General features: G+C 53.9%; 1 protein-coding gene, 3 non-coding genes and 1 pseudogene across 4 annotated transcripts; all 5 read left to right on the forward strand.

Moving 5' to 3' along the window:
• Nucleotides 1–1,157: 1,157 nt before the first annotated feature.
• On the forward strand, nucleotides 1,158–7,708 carry RPL3 (ribosomal protein L3). The gene is made up of 10 exons (XM_057742625.1): nucleotides 1,158–1,213; nucleotides 2,212–2,404; nucleotides 3,211–3,379; nucleotides 3,957–4,092; nucleotides 5,102–5,288; nucleotides 5,783–5,943; nucleotides 6,482–6,583; nucleotides 6,874–6,969; nucleotides 7,315–7,434; nucleotides 7,608–7,708. The coding sequence occupies exons 1-10, from the start codon at nucleotides 1,211–1,213 to the stop codon at nucleotides 7,650–7,652; spliced, it is 1,212 nt and encodes a 403-aa protein (XP_057598608.1). The 5' UTR covers nucleotides 1,158–1,210; the 3' UTR covers nucleotides 7,653–7,708.
• On the forward strand, nucleotides 1,713–1,776 carry LOC130857912 (small nucleolar RNA SNORD43). The gene has a single exon (XR_009054907.1). It is a non-coding gene; the product is annotated as a small nucleolar RNA SNORD43 (small nucleolar RNA).
• LOC130857943 (small nucleolar RNA U82P) lies at nucleotides 3,902–3,956 on the forward strand. Its single transcript, XR_009054937.1, has one exon. It is a non-coding gene; the product is annotated as a small nucleolar RNA U82P (small nucleolar RNA).
• On the forward strand, nucleotides 5,349–5,442 carry LOC130857935 (small nucleolar RNA U83B). Its single transcript, XR_009054929.1, has one exon. It is a non-coding gene; the product is annotated as a small nucleolar RNA U83B (small nucleolar RNA).
• A 2,827-nt stretch (nucleotides 7,709–10,535) lies between the features above and the next one.
• On the forward strand, nucleotides 10,536–10,661 carry LOC130857928 (small nucleolar RNA SNORA2/SNORA34 family; annotated as a pseudogene).
• Nucleotides 10,662–11,179: the final 518 nt, after the last annotated feature.

The raw sequence follows: 11,179 nt of genomic DNA on the forward strand, positions 1-11,179 counted from the left end.
CCTGGCAGAACAGTCTTCCTGGGTTCCCTTACCGTCCTGTTCTCCGACCGGGCACCCCTTCCCAGTAAAGTCTCTTGCATTGTCGGCACGTCGGTCTCCTCGGACAATTTATTTCTGAGTGCTAGACAAGAGCCCACTCTCAGGCCCTGCAAGGGGTCCCGCTTCCTGCAACAGTGGAAGGTATTAGATATGAAAATATGCTATGCCAGAAGAGGCTGGAGTAGCTAGCTAGTTAAGGCAGACTCTTGGCTGGCAGGCTCAGGAATTAAAGCTTAATCCAGAGGAAACAACCAGGAGTGGGGGTGGGGAGGGGCACGGGAAGTAACAAGAAAAGACTGGATTCTTAGATTTGGAGGAGCAAGCCTGGCAGCAGGGAGAGCAGCGAAGAGCCTCCTAGGTGACCCAGAGCCCAGGCAGAGAGCAGCGTGGACCATTCATGCAGAAGGTCTGGGAAGCAGGGAGGGCCAGGCTCCGTGAGGCCAGGCAGCTGGACCCATGACCCTACACCGTGAGGTGGTTCCACCGCCTGAGACCTTCAGAACCAAGCGCGGGCCCCCGTAGCCAGATACTGGGAGGAATGGCCGAGATGGAGCTTGAGGGAGGAGGGCCTGAAATCAGGACGCATTAAAGGCAAGCTGCTATCGGGAAGCGGCTCTGTGTTGGAAGCCAGGAAACCAGGGTTTCAGTCTTTTCTCTCCAACTTTGAGCTGGTGGGAGCACTTCAACGTGCCTGCAAAATTCAACAACGCTCTGTGGGATGGAAAAGGGATACCACGTGTAAAAGCGCCTTGGAACTGAAGGCCCAACAAGGTTACTCAATTCCAGAGGTGATTGCATTTCATATGAAAAGAACAAACGTAGCTATTTTCCTTCACCGTAACAGCGCGTGTCATCAAATTTGGCTGCTGTCCAATGCCGCAGGGTTGTTGTAATTCAATTCACCGCCAGAGACACCAGGGCTTTTCACTAAGTTTGAACCCAGTCGCTCGCCGTAGAGCCTCTAAATCCCGCCTGCAAAACTGGCGTCCCGGTCGGAACGAACGCAAGGCGGGGACAAGGGTGCGTGCAAATGGCGCCCAGCGCCCGCCCCCCGCCCCAACATCCGCCGCGGGCGCGCGCTCGCACGCCGGAAGGGGCGGAGCCGAAATGGGGTTTATATATCGCGCACAGCGCGTTGACCGACCTCTACCGGCAAGCATCCGAGCGTGGGATGGTATGTATTGTCATTGGCGGCCTTCTGCTTGTCTGCCTCGGCGGCATGGCTGAATCCGCGGTACATCCCCGCCATCTCGGCTCGCCGGGCGCCGGGGTTCTGCTTTAGGAGCACAGAGCACTCAGCAGAATCCGCACTCAGGCCTATTTGTTGAAAATATCCGAGGCTTGAGGTTGGCTTTGGGCCTGCCGGTTGGCTGGCGAGAGGCCTTGCCACGGGGGCTGGGTTCGGGGCCGGGGGCTGGGCCCGGGCCCGGGCCCGACAACCTTAAAGACACGAACTATTCTCGGATCTCGACCTCAGCATTCGAGACCCGAGTCATGAGCATTTTGGCCGGGAGGACCTTGGGTGGGAGTGTTTGGCAGTGTTGTGAAAGTGGGCGGTGCAGAAATCCTGGCCGGAGCGGGAGGGGAGGCTTGGACAAGGGTTGTTGAAGCGTTATTCTGAAACGTCTGGGACGGTTGGTACAACTTCTCGGGCCTCTAGAGTTCTCAGAAACCAGAAGTGATGAACTTATTGACGGGCGGACAGAGACTATGTGCTGATTGTCATGTTCTGATTTGGCTCTGTTGAGTTCTAGTGGCCTCCACTTGCCAGATGAGCCCCCGTTGGGAGCACGGGGAGCCTTTAGGAACATTCTCCACCACCCAGTCGTTTGAGCAGAAGTTCCTATTGTCAGAATCTTGCTGATTTGCCCAGAAGGCTGCTTGTTAAACCAACCTTTCATGCCAGTACCTGGTATGCCTTTGTCCTCTTTAGAGGGAAAGGTGAATGGTTCATGTTCTTGAGAGGGTTTGAGATTCAACTCACTTGGCTGAATTATGGTTTTTGGACGTGTGATCCCGAAGAAAGTAAACTTCATCCAGCATGTAAGCCCATTACCTGGGTTGCTGGTGTGGATTCAGCGTTGCTGGGACTCTTGTTAGAACCTAGGCCTCTGGGGATGGAGAGACAGGAGAGCACCTTACAGGGTGGTAACGTGGATCATCTTCTCCCAGTCTCACAGGAAGTTCTCCGCTCCCAGGCATGGGTCCCTGGGCTTCCTGCCTCGGAAGCGCAGCAGCCGGCACCGCGGGAAGGTGAAGAGCTTCCCCAAGGATGACTCTTCCAAGCCCGTGCACCTCACGGCCTTCCTCGGCTACAAGGCTGGCATGACCCACATTGTGAGGGAGGTCGACAGGCCAGGGTCCAGTAAGTACACGCTGCACCTTCCCAGCTGATGGGGTAGGAGTTGGTGGGAATGACTAAATGGGGCCAAGCTATCAGAAGAGAGTGAGCTTTGGCAAGATCAGTAGAACATCTAGATGTCAGGATGGAAAGATATTTTAGGATTGATCGGTGCTTCCAGGGTTCAAGTGGCTGGCATTGCTTGCTTTAGGCAGAGGGTTGGGATGGAGTCAGGGAGCGTGATGAGGAAATTTGTAAAGAGCTGCAGCAGCCGGAAGTAGGCTAACATGGGAGATGGCAACCACCGTGGGTCAAGGAGAAACTCCAGTCAGGTTTTAGTGGCGGTACTGATCTGTGAGCCTCACCTGAACGCTTGAATACTACCCATGTTCCTGGGTTGTGAGGTTCAAAGTGAAGTCTCTTAGTAGTACATACAGCACTGGTTATTGAACCAGAGTAGGGACAGTTAAAATTGTCTACTCTAGGCTCGCGTATTACTATCCCACTAAGTACTCTTGTATTATCTGGGTAATAAGGAGTTTGTCTCTGGATATGGTTATGATAAACCAGAACTGAAGCCAGGCTTACTTGGCTGAGTACGTCCAGATAAGTGTTGAGGTGAAATGTCAGTGGGCACAGACTGAGCAGTCGGCAGTGAGGACAGTCTGGGAGCTTGGGCTGTGATGCAGACTTCCCCACAAACCTCCCTGTCATCTGAAGCAGCTTGCCTTGCTGGCCTGGAAGAGCAGGTGACATTTTTCTAAAAGGCACCCCTCTTGTCAGGGACTTGAGCCAGCCCACTCAGGTCTGACCACCTGCTTTCTTTGCAGAGGTGAACAAGAAGGAAGTTGTGGAGGCTGTGACCATCGTGGAAACACCGCCCATGGTGATTGTGGGCATTGTGGGCTACGTGGAAACACCTCGAGGCCTCCGGACCTTTAAGACCATCTTTGCTGAGCATATCAGTGATGAATGCAAACGGCGCTTCTATAAGAACTGGTAAGGGCCGAGGCCGCGCTCGCCCTGGGTTAGGCTGGGAAGGAGGGGCAGTGTGCACTCAGGGCCACAGCTCCACAGCCAGAGGTGGGAGGAGCTGCTCTGGTGTGGGGGTTAGATGCAGAGCAGCAGAACATTCCTGGGGAGACAGCTTCCTGAGCTAGGAGCAGCACCTTGAGACATTCCTTCAGGGTTCTCCTGAGTGGGTGCTGCCATGAGTCAGTTTAGTATTCCCTTGCTTCCTGGCAAGTATCGAGCAGCTACTTAGAAGCTGAGAGGGAGCAGTAGTGCCCCCAGACGCCCTCGGGTGTGTGGTCTGGTTAATGGCTACTCTGGAGCAAGAACTAGTGTATCTGAATGTTTGTGACTTGCGTTATTAATCTTGTGGACCTCTGCTCAGCTCCGCTCGGCTCTGCCCGATGAGCTCCATCCGGGCTCCGCTTGCCGGTGGAAGAGGCTGCTTAGAAGCCGGCAATGAGCCCCAGCCCCGCATGGTGCCCGTGTGCCTTCCGCTCACCCCTTGGAGGGGTGATGAAGGCTGGCACCTGGTCCCCTCCCCAACTCTGCTCTGCTCCTGAAGGCATAAATCTAAGAAGAAGGCCTTCACCAAGTACTGCAAGAAGTGGCAGGACGTAGACGGCAAGAAGCAGCTGGAGAGGGACTTCAGCAGCATGAAGAAGTACTGCCAGGTCATCCGTGTCATTGCCCACACCCAGGTGAGGGCCCACTGCTTTTTGTCGTGGGCCGGGGGGGCTCAAAGTGGTTTTGTGTGTAGCCTCAGGATTTTAGGGATGGTATGACTTCCAGGTTCTTAAACTTCTTTCCTGTTGGAGGAAGGGGTTGTTAAAAGCAACACAGTCCAGCCAGTGTCCTGCCTTGAGGCCTGGGTTCCTGAGGCCAGATTAAGGACAGTTGGCTTGAGAAGGCATCTAGTGCCTCCACACATAGGGTTGGTTTTTTTGTTGCCAGCAGAGGGCACTGTGTTCCTGATGGTTCTTAATTAGGGAAAACTATACCCCATTTTAGGAAAACTGGTTGAGGGAACTGGTGAGTCATAGCTAACATTGTCTAGCGCCTAACTGAAAATAGTGTTGAGGTGCTGGCTATTTGCACTTCAGACCTGATGGGTGAGCTGAATTAGCTCTTGGTTGTCTGGGTAAGAATGGGTGCCGCCTTTGCTGTCTGTCTGGGCAGTTGTCCTGGGTATATACGTGTGATTCCTCAGTGATGAGTAGTCCTGTGTGGTTAGTGGTGAGCACATTACCACAGTGTGTGTCCATTACTGAAGACAGGTCAGTAGGATAGTGCCAGGCAGCTTTGGAAAAAGTCTTAGTTTAGAGTCAGTCCTTCATCACAGCTCGTACTCTGGCAGTGCTGTCCTCATCCCCGAATAAACGCCTTATCAATAGTCAGTAAAGCAAGGCAGGTGGCCAGGGTAAGCCAGGGCAGGACCCCAGAGGAACTGGCCAAAAGGACAGGGATCAGGAATATTGGGCTGCTTGGGCCCAGGATCTGGTTAAATCAGCCTTTCTAACGTGGGTCCAGGGTGTCTGTCAAGGATCAGTTCATCCTGACTTGATTCAGGCACCAGAATTGAAAGGTGAATAGAACCCAGTGGGGAGTCACAACACAGGAAAGCCATTTTGGTTTTTTCCCCCCAAAAAACTGTTGTCTATTGTGCCAAGCTTGGGGTCCTCTCACCTTGAAGCGTCTGTTCCCTTGTAGATGCGCCTGCTTCCTCTACGCCAGAAGAAGGCCCACCTCATGGAGATCCAGGTGAACGGAGGCACTGTGGCCGAAAAACTGGACTGGGCCCGAGAGAGGCTAGAGCAGCAGGTGCCTGTGAACCAAGTGTTTGGGCAGGATGAGATGATTGATGTCATCGGGGTGACCAAGGGCAAGGGCTACAAAGGTGAGCTTTGCAGGGGCCCACGTTGCTGTGGTTAACCTGGGAGGAGGGGTGTTGGGCCCAGCTGTTCAGTGATGAGGCCCTGGAATGAGCGCTGGGCACAGCGCCCGAGTCAGACTGCGGAAGTATTCCTTGCTGCCTTCCTTCTGAGAACAGCGCTGAAGTCAGGTGGCTGGGGTAGCACGTGGGACTGGGGGTGACATACCCTTTGAACACACTGCAAAACGCACTGGGGGGCTTCCTGAATGTTCAAGTGCAGAGGATCACATCCTAGTACAGGGCTGGTGCTCCAACACCTGTCTGCTGATTTGTAACTCAAGGTTTTCACCTAGGCCGGTATTCAGCTTGTGTGGAGGTATAAGAAAAGAGGACGTGGCAATCAGGTGTTGCTTGTTCTGTGGACAAAGTACTACAAAACTCAAGTTGTGCATTTATAGCAGGAAAGGGCCCGTGGTTTGGGTGCCAGGCACCCCAGTAACAGCATGGGTCTATTCCAGGGGTCACCAGCCGTTGGCACACCAAGAAGCTGCCCCGTAAGACCCACCGAGGGTTGCGCAAGGTTGCCTGTATAGGGGCGTGGCATCCTGCCCGGGTGGCCTTCTCTGTGGCTCGGGCTGGGCAGAAAGGCTACCATCATCGCACTGAGATCAACAAGAAGGTGAGGTGCTCAGGGGGTCCTGTGGAGACTTCAACCCTGGGAGGGGCAGGGTGCTCCCAGTATTGGGAGTTGGGGTTCCAGTCCCTGTCACTCTTGGTCCATTGGTGGTGGAGCATCATAGGGACTTCGTGTCTCGTGTCTGGTGGAACAGTTGTCAGTCTTGGGTTGTCATGATTGTAAAGTGCCATCCTTGAAGGTGGTTCTGGTGCAGCTGACCCTTGCGGGGCTGAGGATATGAGCCTTGTCTATCCCCTCTGGTCCAGTGGTGTTTGGAGAGCGCTCATCCATTGTCATTGGTTAGCATTGTCTTTAGTTCAGGCCCAGCCAGCTTTTCTTTGCTCTGAGCCTGGGATTCCTCATGACAAGAGCCAGGGTCATAGCTGCTTTCCCAGAGGACTGCAGGATAGCCCACCTGCAAGCTGGGGGGTCATTTGTCCCTAATGGCCGCCCTTGCTGGCAGCCAGTTCCAGAGGCCTCTGAGCTGACTCCCCACCCGGTTTTCTTGTTCTCTGGTGTTCATGCTCATTTCCTCCTCCAGATCTACAAGATTGGCCAGGGCTACCTCATCAAGGATGGCAAGCTGATCAAGAACAATGCCTCTACTGATTACGATCTGTCTGACAAGAGCATCAACCCTCTGGTGAGTGATGGGAGCTGTCCTTGCACAGCCTCGCATGTCTGGTCTGGCCTGGCCTGATTGGGGATTTCTGGTTCCAGGCCCTCTCCTGTGGGGATGTGACTGTTTTTACAGTCAGTTAACTGGCCCCCTGCACAGCATCCAGTTGTCCCCCATTTGGGGACTGGCTGAAAACACCTCTGGTCAGGTGGTGGGACCACCAGGATCTGGAAAGGGGGCTTGTGTGTGTTGTCAGACCTGTCTCCAGCCCCGTGCTTGATCTGTGCTGACCTGATGGCCTTGCTCCTTCCCAGGGTGGCTTTGTCCACTACGGTGAAGTGACCAACGACTTTGTCATGCTCAAAGGCTGCGTGGTGGGAACCAAGAAGCGGGTGCTCACCCTGCGCAAGGTGAGGCTTGGGGAGGGGGGCTGAGCTCTGTTAGGGAGGGGAGTTGGGAGGAAAAGGGGGGAGGCGGGATTGCTACTCTTGACTTTTGAAGTCCTGGGAGGAGGAAATTCCCTGTCTGGCCTGGCCCAGCTGTTTGCTTCTGTAAACAGCTCATCCTCATCTTCCTGGCGGCAGAAGGAAGCCTCTTGGTAGTGGCTAGATGGTGGTGGTTGGGTTGGGCGGGGTTCTGATCTCAGGACTGATCTAGATGGAGTTGACCTCTGCCCTCTAAGATGAGGGTCTAGGGGGAACCAAGATGGTGCAGAGAAAGGCTTGGCTCTCTGACTTTCCCCTCTTGGCCCACAGTCCTTGCTGGTGCAGACCAAACGGCGGGCCCTGGAGAAGATTGACCTCAAGTTCATTGACACCACCTCCAAATTTGGCCATGGCCGCTTCCAGACTGTGGAGGAGAAGAAAGCATTCATGGTGAGCACCCACCTCGCTGCCCTCGGGCTGGGGTGGGGGCCGAGGCAGGAGGGGCCGCCTGTGCCTGTGTGTGCCCGGGGCTGGGGAGACCAACCCAGAATCTGATCCCACTGGGGCTGGGGGTTATGACTGCCTTCTGCCTCTAACCTTGCCTGCTGCCTTTCTCTTCACAGGGACCACTTAAAAAGGACCGAATTGCAAAGGAAGAAGGGGCCTAATGTCAGAACAGGTTATACAGCTGGTAGAATCTCAATAAAGTTATTTTCCAATGACATCCATGTGCCTCTGACTTTACCTTCCCAGTCCTGGCTGCATCCTCGGGCCCTCATGCTCCCTGGGGCATGCTGTCCCCCCAGCTCCTTACCTACTACACTTAGGTCCCTCTTTCCCTACCACCTGGCAGCCCTGTGCCTGGAGCAGAAGCTGGAGGTGAGAGCCAGCCGGCCTGGTCTGCCCTGGACTGTAAGGCCAACCTGAGGAGAGTGAGCTTTGTGCAGAATGTTTGTCACGGGGCAAGGTAGCTGAGTCTGCTGTAGAAGTTGTTTGCACAGCCTGGGTGGCAGCGCCCACTGTGGAAATGGGAAGGAGACAGGACCTGGTGGGTGTGGCAGGGCAGACCCTGGCGCTCTGCTGAGGGCAGGTACACAGTCACTGATGCACACAGGAGGGCTCCCAGTTAGCGCTTATTGAGCTGCTTCTGTAGCCAGCAGCTGAGTTCTGGCCGAGGGAGAGGGTATCATGGGGAAACCCTGCACAGCACCTGGCACTCAGGAAGACGCATATGTTTGCTTTGAGGAAGGCCCTGCTGATGAACAGGTGAGAATGTAGACTGGTGGGGGTTGAGTACAATGATCAGTCTCAACCTGGCTGAAGTCCTCGAACCCCAGTTTCTGGTCTACGTCTGCCTTGCTGACTCAGTCCCCGTGCCTGGGTACCCTGTTTACTTTTCTCAGCTCCACAAGCATAATTTCCTCAAAATACACATCAGTGTGAATCCACCTTTCCCGAAATTCTGCAGTGCTTGTGGTTGCTGTGTGCGGACCCTGTTGAGCACCTGGATCGCGTGGGCTGGGGAGCAGCATGGCTGCTAGAGCCCAATGCCCAGGCCTCTGACCCCAGCGCAGCTCCTGCGTTCCAGGTATACAGCATGCCCCTCATCCCCTTTCCGACGCAGCTGCTCCCCACTTCTGTCTGGGGCATGTCGGCCCTGGCTCCACCTGAGCAGAGGGCAGAGATCACAGCTGCAGCAGCTCTGCCCAGTGGCAGTCGGCTGGTTGTCCACCAGTTAATCACCTGGGTTCTGGTGTCTTCTGAGCCTTAGTTTCCTTGGAGCAGTGGTAGCTGGGAATGGACCGAGGTCTCACTCATGTGGTGCTGTCTCAAGATAGTGAGGTGGCCGAAGGTGGAACATCTGGTTCCCAATGAGCATGGCACCGCTATGATGGGTGAGGCTCTAAAATGTCCAAAGTCTGAAGCACAGAGGAGGTGGCTGGAATTACATGTGAGGCAGAGGCAGGCTGAGGTCTGGCGGTGCTGAGCAAGAGTCCTTACTGGGGCCTCTCCCCAATGTCTGTCTGCCCAGCTTTTCTGGAGTCCCTTCTGAGCTCTGAATGGGGCAGAGGGCCTCAAAGTCAACTTTCGGGCTGATTTGCTCCCCTCTACAGCACCCATCAGCTCAGAATTTGGGCCCAGACTGGCTGGCGCTGCACTTCTGGTTGGAGCCACCAGGGGGTGAGAGTGGGCAGCACCCAGTCCTGCAGGAGCACCTTGCTCTGGGCTCTGGGCTTTGCAGGGGTTGCAGAGTCCGCTCCCCAATCAGGGCCTCTTCAGATGCCCCGTAGTCCCGGGAGTCAAGCCCACAGCCAGAGGGGGTCAGGACCTGCCCCAAGGCCTACAGGCACCTCTAGCAGAGCCAGGCATGGGAGCAGGGTCTGGGTTCTTGTCACTGTGGGAGCTTCTGTCCAGTCATGTCCTGAGGAGGGTGCTGAGCTGGGCAGGGGCCCCACGTCATCCGCTCACCCATCCCAGTTGCCCTTGGTCTCTTAGTCTGTGGGCCTCCCCCGACCCTTAGGCAGCCCTAAGGTAGGAAAGGCTACCTACCCAGCCCAGGTAGAAAAGGCTTTGCTGGTTTGAGACGTCCTGGCGGGGCCTCACTTCTTTTCAGGACTCTGCCCAGTTGTAGGCATGGCTGGAATGACTCCAGGAACATGGAGTCCAGAGAACAGGCTGAGGGCGTGTGCACATGCATCCAACAGCACAGACCACACCCTCATGTTCTCACATGTGATGTGCACAGAGAGCCTTTTCCGGGGCAGGCTTGCTTGACAGGGGCTGAGCCTTTGTCTGTTAACTAACCCCACACTCCCATCCTTGTTTCTGCCCTGCCCCTGGCCAGTGATTTGGGGCACATCCCAGGCCACAGATGTGAGCCTCACCCTCATCTGGTTGGTGACTTGCTACCTGGGTGGTCGGTGGTTGTGGGGTCCAATGGGGAAGACAGCCCCGCGTGTGCACAGAGCAGCTGGTGCGGCGGTCGGGACGAGTAGTCGGGCTCCCTGCGGGCAGTGGAAAACTCAACCACGTGTGTATGGGACCAGCTTCACTCTCAAGAAACCCTGAGCGCCCGCTGTGGGCACAGCACTCGTCTAGGTGCTGGGAAAGCAGTGCTGAACGCAAAGGCCCACCTCTCAAGGAGTTTATTTTCTAGTTGGAGAGGGCAGACAGTAAACACAGGCAAATAAGACAGTTTTAAAAGTGATGAGGGGCTTCCCTGGTGATCCAGTGGTTAAGACTCTGCTTCCACTGCAGGGGGTGTGTATTCGCTCCCTCGTTGGGAAACAAAGCTCCCACATGCCTAAAGTATAAAAAATAAAGCATTGGCCTGTGAAGGTATACTATTTGGATAATAGAAATGATGAATGCTTTGGCTCTGAATCAAGCTCTGCAGTTGCTGAAGCTGTTGGTTTTATTTTGTGTGTGTGTTTAATTTTTTAAATATTTACTTGGCTGCACTGGGCCTCAGTTGCAGCTCAGGGAATCTAGTTCCCTGACCAGGAATCAAACCTAGGCCCCCTGTATTAGGAACACAGAGTCTCAACCACTAGACCACCAGGGAAGGCACCAAACCATTGGTTTTAAGCAGGAGCTAAAGAAGTCTCTTCGTATGGTCTGTTGGCTATTTCAGAACTTTGTAAGTGTAATGGTCAATTCATCAGAAAGAAACATCTGAGTCATTGGTGATAGATGTGGGCTAATACTTATTTGTAGTTGATTAATACTGGGATTCCAGAATTTAGAGATCCCTGATTTAACTTTCTCATTAGAATTATAGTGCTGTTAAATCCAATTACTATGAAAAAGTTGCTGTGGATCCCAAAACAGTAGGATGAGTCTGAACTGTGAGCTTCCTTTGAATATTATCCTTTTGTATGGTCAGGGCCCTGACTTGTATATTTTATACTTCATTCAAATTGGAAACTTATATTTACTATTGGGCTGTAAAACGTTTTGAGTTGTATATTGGATTGTGAAAGTGCATCTATATTTTGGACACTGATTGAAAGTTACTTTCATGGTCAATGCACTTTATTTTTTAAAATTATTTTTTATTTTTATTTTTTGGCTGTGCTGTGCGGCTTGTGGGATCTTAGTTCCCTGACCAGGGATTGAATCCAGGCTCACAGCAGTGAAGGCATGGAGTCCAACCACTGGACTGCCAGGAAACTCCCCTAAATGCACTTAAAAA

This window comes from Hippopotamus amphibius, chromosome 7 (genome assembly GCF_030028045.1).
Source record: "Hippopotamus amphibius kiboko isolate mHipAmp2 chromosome 7, mHipAmp2.hap2, whole genome shotgun sequence".
Classification (NCBI taxonomy): domain Eukaryota; kingdom Metazoa; phylum Chordata; class Mammalia; order Artiodactyla; family Hippopotamidae; genus Hippopotamus; species Hippopotamus amphibius.

Coding starts and splice junctions, on each gene's coding strand:
- RPL3 (XM_057742625.1), top strand. Junction 6,584..6,873: donor ACAAGAGCATCAACCCTCTG/GTGAGTGATGGG, acceptor GCTCCTTCCCAG/GGTGGCTTTGTCCACTACGG. Junction 6,970..7,314: donor GGGTGCTCACCCTGCGCAAG/GTGAGGCTTGGG, acceptor CTTGGCCCACAG/TCCTTGCTGGTGCAGACCAA.